At 41.7% G+C, this 7,055-nt stretch overlaps 1 protein-coding gene across 1 annotated transcript; it reads left to right on the plus strand.

Moving 5' to 3' along the window:
- The first annotated feature begins 220 nt into the window (after positions 1-220).
- On the plus strand, positions 221-6,885 carry fam241a (family with sequence similarity 241 member A). Its single transcript, XM_061245649.1, has 2 exons — positions 221-465; positions 3,507-6,885. The coding sequence occupies exons 1-2, from the start codon at positions 334-336 to the stop codon at positions 3,759-3,761; spliced, it is 387 nt and encodes a 128-aa protein (XP_061101633.1). The 5' UTR covers positions 221-333; the 3' UTR covers positions 3,762-6,885.
- The last annotated feature ends 170 nt before the right edge of the window (positions 6,886-7,055 follow it).

Consider the following 7,055-nt stretch of genomic DNA (forward strand, 5'->3'; position numbering starts at 1 on the left):
ATACGCCATGGCCAAGCAGTTTCAGGTTCAAAACATGGCCAGTATCACTTGTATTTTAGTGAAAATGTGAAACGGGTCAATTTAACCCGAACCCCACATGAGGGTTAAGCTCAGGCGCGCGTTCATGTATTCCCTGCCTGTGACGCGCAATGGGTGTACACCGGTTTTGCTACATGTGAAATAACAGTCGGACTCCACGCCCCTTCTTTCGCTACGTCAGATCACACAGTATTACACGCAAGAGGAAGCCTCTATCTTTAGGATTTGTTTCTAAAGCCTTCACCGAAGCCTGGTCGAAGAGGATCCTCACGCACCGGAACAAGTCAAGTAAAAATGTCTGCCTTGTACACAACTGTGAGTGACAGACCAGCACTGCATCGACGTGATTGTGAAGAATCCGAGAACACCCGGAGAAGATATCACTCGCATTATGCGGTGAAGCGTGCAACGGAGCCAGCGAGGCAGGTAGGCTTCTCAATGCCGCAAATGCTAGGTAGCGGGCGATAATATCGCTATTAACAGTCATTGTAAACAGAACAGTTTTCACGGATTAAACCGACTTTGTTTTGTCGCGTGACTGTGAGTTTGTGGGAATGGTAATGTTTCCTACTTGCTTACTTTAGTCACTTAACACAATACGTATCGCAAGCAAAAGGCTATTATATTTTTCGTTACAATTTTCGGACCAATGCCAATTTTCCAGAGAACACATAGAGGACATGTTTAATGTGAACACGTCGTGGAATAATACAGCACTGTATTCATAATAAAATAGGCTAATAAAACAACAAAAGTGATTATGTCATGTGTGGCCAGTACGTAGTTTTTTTTCCACCAAAACGGTTGATTTGTGTAAAAGAAGTAAGAGCAGTTGGCACTGTACAACATACAGAGCGTTGAATGTTTGGCGACAGACGACGCTTTGCCTAATAAAATGATAAACCCAAGAGTTAGTCAGCGAGATAAACGGGCAGAATACTGCAGACCGTTTCAAAATGTTCATGGCAGGTGAAATTTATGCCGGGCGTCATGTTGCCAGATCGTACTAAAATCTCCCCGAACACTGTTAAATTCCTTAATTTCTTCGTTTGCACACATTTTCTCACGTGTCCGTACTTACCCGAGACGTAGCAATACACCACCTTAATGAATACAATGCAACTGAATTTAAATCAAATCTTTCACAAAGTACTGCCTTCATTATTTTTTATGTGCCGAACGACTTTGCACAGTATGTTACACAGGGATTGGTTATAATTTTAAGAATGTCTGTGCATTACTGACAGCAGTGAAAGATTTCAGGAGTATAACCAATATTATTTTATAACAAGTACAAACAAGCCTATTGTTATAATTTTGCATTATTCCTGAACTGACCTCTGGTTATCTTTAGGATGCAAAGCAGCACGTGCACAAGAGTCAGAGCGAGAGAGACAAAGACAGATAGATCCTGGTCACAAACAAGCTATTCGGGCCCATACTATACTAGTAGACCTAGTGCCTATTGGTGGCCAAGAAAAGAGCCAAATGCCTAACATTTTTTTATATAACATGAGCAGTGCTTCCTCATTCAATTTTTTTATCTATGTTTGACATTTATTCTGGAATTTACTTCACTTTGAAGTCAAGTGATAGATACATTGGCGAGTTGGCTTCTAAGCCTTGCTAGGCCTCAAGATAATTAGTCATTTCTGTTCTGTCAGTCTTCCACCATCATTGACAGCGAGCAACACACACGCAGACACACACACACACAGAACCTGGCACTGTTCATCCTCTTGAGGAGACTCAACAGGGAAGTGAAATGCTCCGGTGTCTAGTTTGGATGCCTTGGTGTTAAAGTAATGAATCAGATTCAAATAATTCAGTCATTACTGTCGTCATGAATTTCGCCAAACCAATGTCTTTGCTCAACAAAGGGAAAACCCTAGGAACTGTCTTGCTCTTCCCTGCTTTTTCCCCCTATATATGGAGGTAAAAATCCTCCATATATAGGGGGAAAAAGCAGGGAAGATTTTCACAAAACCTGGCAATATTTGCTGAAGGCTGAATAGAAGGTGAAGTCCATTACTATGTACCAACGGAAGAGGATTGTAGATTTCACTTCACGCCAGTAGGCCAACTTGCATCTTTTTGCTATCGAACACCTTGACACTTCTAATGGTTTGCTACATGGGAATATACTGACTTGATTTTGAGTTTTTTATTTTTATTATTATAATTTTTTTATAACAGGTGACATTGCTTTACATATCTCTTAATTCGGATAATCTTTAGTTATATTTATTCAAAGGAAACTTACCCTCAATCCATCCGAAACATAGTGCTACAACATTCATTGACCAGTTTCAGTCAGACATTTCTTTTACATTATTACATTATTGGCATTTGCCAGACGCTCTTATCCAGAGCGATGTACAGTTGATTAGTCTAAGCAGGAGACAATCCTCCCCTGGAGCAATGCAGGGTTAAGGGCCTTGCTCAAGGGCCAAACGGCTGTGCAGATCTTATTGTGGCTACACTGGGATTAGAACCACCAACCTTGCGTGTCTCAACCACTACGCTACAGGCCGCCCTGTCATGACATGCTGTAAGCGATGCTTGAAACCTGATGTTTAGCCTGTGCCACTAGGCTAATAATTAGCCTAAGCAGTCGTGCATTATCTAAGCACAGTCTGGCTTTTGTTTCAGGTTAATTTGGCCTCATCCCAAAATGTTGGCTTCAATGTCTCCTTTTATTTACTTAGTGACCAGTCTTTATGAGGTATTTTAGTTTGAGATGCTCAAACCATGCTGTCTGGCACCAACAATCATCCCTCAGTCAAAGTCACTTGGATCACATTTCTTTGCCAGTCTGATGTTTGGCCTGAGCAACAACTTGACCTCTTGACCATGTTTGCATGCTTTTATGCATCAGGTTGCTCACCAGATTAGCTGATTTATATATTTGCATTAATGATCTTTGCTGGTGTACAGGTCTACCTAACAAAGTGAATCAGTTACTTGCATCTCTCTGTTCAATGTCATGACATATACAAACCGATCTAGATGCCTAGAGAGCTGTAAATCTGGGACTGAGAATTGTTTTGAAACAGATTACCCCAGTCGCTCAAATTTAGCTCAGGTTTCACCTGGATATAACCTGCTTACATCCTCTTTGGCGAGAAACCTTTCACCTTTAAACCAAATATGGCTGGATTTTCACCTGGCTTGATATGTCGGCCTAGAAATGTTTAGATATCTAGACGTTCAGGTGAAAACCTGACTATATTTTACTAGGATATACCCAGGCTATGTCCAGGTGAAGCCTGAGCTAAATTGTGTTTAAATTAGTCTGTTTGTGCCCCATATTTCCAGTCCTCTAGATGTCTAGATTCCATCTTTTGCTCACTGAAAACCTAGATATTCGCATTAACATGATGTACAGGTCTACCCAATGAAGTGAGTAAAAGCAGTGCCCCACTGTGCGACTGCTTGCACTAGGTTAAACTCTGCTGTTCTTACAGGTCACGCCCAGGGAGAGCCCGCCCGAATCGAACCCGCAACCCCCCCCTGTAGACGACTGCGAGAGACTGGGGACTCTGTTCGGCGAGCTGAACAAGTGCCTCCGAAATGTGGGCTTCACCCAGGTGTACTTTGGGGAGAAGATCGTGGAACCGGTCGTGGTGGTGTTTTTCTGGGTGATGTTGTGGTTTCTGGGGATTCAGGCCCTTGGATTGGTTGGCGCTCTCTGCATCGTCATCATCTACATCCAGAAGTAACGTTGGGAGGCGGATGTCCGACATGGCGGAGAAATCCCTCGGTGGAGGGGGGGGGGGGGGGGGGCTCTGTCCGCAGAATGCTCGATTCCGTTGTGCTTTCGATGGCTCCAGAGTTGCAGCCTTCAGGGAATTGCATATCAGGTAGTGAGACATGGTGATGTCACAGAACGAGAAATGGGCGGGCTGACCACCGATTCGAACCTGCCATTGTTTTTCTTTTCGGTGGATGGCAAATTCAATCCTTTCGTTCAAAAAAAAGAAAAATAATTGAGAGCCGAATGCACATTTGTTTTGAGCCATGGAAACTCAGTCTCACATCAAAAGTGCCAAGTTGAATGTTATTTATAATAAAACAAAATAATATATATATATATATATAACCAAATATATATGAGGTTTCTGAAGCGGGAGTAATTTATTTAAATTATTAAAATGGAGAAATTATATATAATCTCGTTTGGATGATGAATTCAGATTTGTAAATTGCACAGATGGTTCTTTCCTGAAAGTATACTGCAGGGGTGCTTTTGGGCGAAGTATGAAATCCAGTTGGAAGGACCCTGCATGTATGAAGATGTTTTAATTTTATGTTTTGGGAGACTACGTCATCATGCCGTTCAAGAGTAGATTGGTGAAATGGCCCCAGAGATGCCTTGGTCGAGGGGTAACGAGGCTTATCGTGGGGATGTTGTGTGAGAGGCCGCCTACTAGTTCTCACCCAGGGGTTAGCAACCCCGGTCTTGGAGAGCTGCAGGATCTGCTGGGTTTTGTTTTCATCTGAAAATGATCAACTGCTTTCATTGATCGGTTAAGTGCTGGGCAACAACGAAAGCCAGCACACCCTGCAGCTCTCTAGGATCCAGGTTGCTGACCCCTGTACTAGTCCTAACCCTTTGGGCTACTTCAGTTAGCTCCTGAAGCTCTCTGAACACTAACTAGGATGGGGAGTCTTGGTTTCTTGGTTAATGACTCCAAGCCCCCCCACCCCACAACTATTGTGGGAGGGTGGTATATGGTCTCAAAAAAGTAGGGAAGATAATGTATATGGCCAAACAAACTAAATAATTTTACTGTAAATCCAATACACCTGAATGTAATTAAAGCATTTAACAGGGCTATTACTGATAAAAAAGGTATAGGCATGGTTGGACAGAATGGGCTTTTCATTTTAAATCATACTCATAAATCATATTCTCAATCTATGTATTCTATACATGATGCATATCTCTATATTCACTTTGTGTTTCATGTCTGTTATTGGTGTGCAGTGGAGAAAAAACAATGGTTGGCTTGGTCAGTGAAAGTGGTTAGTTTGAAAGCTCTGAGACATAAAATAAAATCAAAACCATAAGAAGCGGAAACGCCAGCCTGCTTTAAATGTTGGTTCTTTGATGGACGGTTTAGCTGAAGATGTACAGTAAATCCATAATAGATGAAGGTTTCTATAATCAGCTGAGCATGCCTTTTCAATCCTTCTGCATGCTGCGATGCAGAGATGTTTTCAAACGGACAGGGTTTTTTTAATGGGTTGCATGGGTCGGTCTGAAAAACGGTATCGGATACGAGAAATCGTGACACTCGGCTCAATTTGTCTCGCTAATTGTGGAGGTCACACTGCACCCTTGTTTGTAGTAGCTATTTCTGGCTAGGATGAGCGCCCTTCGATCAACACCCATTGGCTTAATGTTCTTCTTAAGAAGTCGCGTGTGAACCCTACCTTGGTAAACCCCAAAACAGGGCTGGCTTTCCGTTGCTGGCCTCCTTATCCTTGGTATGCGATTTCGATTATGTGCCTACTTTAAACCAGGGGTTAATATTTAACTACTTCTGATTATGTGGCTGCTCTTAGGTCGGACCTGAAGCAGACTTTTGACTTTCATTTTACACACTGTGACACTCCCTTGGAGACCGATGTCATATCTTATCGTGTTCTGTGGTATTCAGGTTTAGCACTTTGTTTCCGGATCCAGACTATAAGTGAAGGAGCGAAACGCACCTTCACTGTTCACTGTTGTCCTCAGAGTGCCACAGGACATGCAAGTCCTAGTTATTCAGCACTTGATTGACACATTAAAGCAGCTTGTTACAGTTAGCTCATACAGCCACCTACAGCTCTCAAACTGCCGGGCTAAACACCTCCGAACTGGCATGGCAGCGTACAGAAATAAATCTACTTTCCCAATGTAGTACAGTACAGGGCTGTCATATGCCATGGTGGTAAGGAAGATTACATACTGTATACAGTAAATAAGATTATTTAATAAGTACTGACAATCCTCTGTTACTGTAAGACCAAAGTGCATTCTCGATCCACATTAATCATGAACATAAGGATTTGTTAGCCTGGGGAAAACTGTGGGCCAGCAATCAGTAACAAGATCAGAAATTGTATTTACAAAACAAGATGGACAGCTCCTGTATCTCTTCCACCCTTTACTTCTGTAGTTCTTTGGCTGTTTGGTGTTCATAAAATTTGGACAAGACAGCCCATTGTACACCTGAGGGCCAGTGTGTGTTTGCAGGTTTTTGTTTCCACCAATAGCCAAAATAAAGTCTGTTTCCACCAATAACCCTGGCTAAATGAGCTAACTGGCTGTATACACCATTACTGGCTCACTTGTAGATTATATCACAGTGAAACATTTCATATAGGGATACAAGAACTGTCTTCACCTGTCAGCCATGTGCTTGGAAATGTAGGCAAAATGTCAGATGGTGTAAATGTTAGTGCTGCTGAAACAAGACCAGGGACATGTTCAATCTGATAACATTTTGAACTATACGTTTTCTCTCAATGGTGTGCAACGTTTTGCAACAGGTTTTGAGGTATGTTTGTTCCTGTTTGGTGGGTGTGTCAGCGGTGTAGTTTGAATCAGTAATGACGTAGGCCTATGCTTTAAAGGCTGGAGAACGCCTTGGGAGCAAACCAGGCCTTGTTGGCCAAAGCGATCAAATCATCACCTTTAGTTCCATGTCACCATATCGGAGAATTGTTCATATGTAAACTGTCACCATGCTGTATATTTTCCATCTGGTTTAGTTTTGTTTGAAGAAATATTTTCATGGGAAATGGATCCTGTTTTAACATTTTTTGTATTGCAAATTACTTTAAAAAAAAAAAAAATATATATATATATATATATATATATATATATACTCTATCAATATCTGCAAAAATACAGAATTTGAACATTTAAGAATGGTTAAATAAAGTTATGTTTTTAAGAAGTATTCTAAATTCAACTCTGGTCTTTCTTGGGTAGAGTTCAGATCCCTATGCACAGGGAAACACCT

Source organism: Conger conger, chromosome 6, assembly GCF_963514075.1.
Source record: "Conger conger chromosome 6, fConCon1.1, whole genome shotgun sequence".
Taxonomy (NCBI): Eukaryota; Metazoa; Chordata; class Actinopteri; order Anguilliformes; family Congridae; genus Conger; species Conger conger.

What these genes read in the sequence shown, in the direction of transcription:
- fam241a (XM_061245649.1), top strand. Translation starts at nt 334, where the DNA reads ATGTCTGCCTTGTACACAACTGTGAGTGACAGACCAGCACTGCATCGA. An exon ending in CAACGGAGCCAGCGAGGCAG is followed by an intron (nt 466 to 3,506) that starts GTAGGCTTCTCA and finishes CTGTTCTTACAG; the next exon opens with GTCACGCCCAGGGAGAGCCC.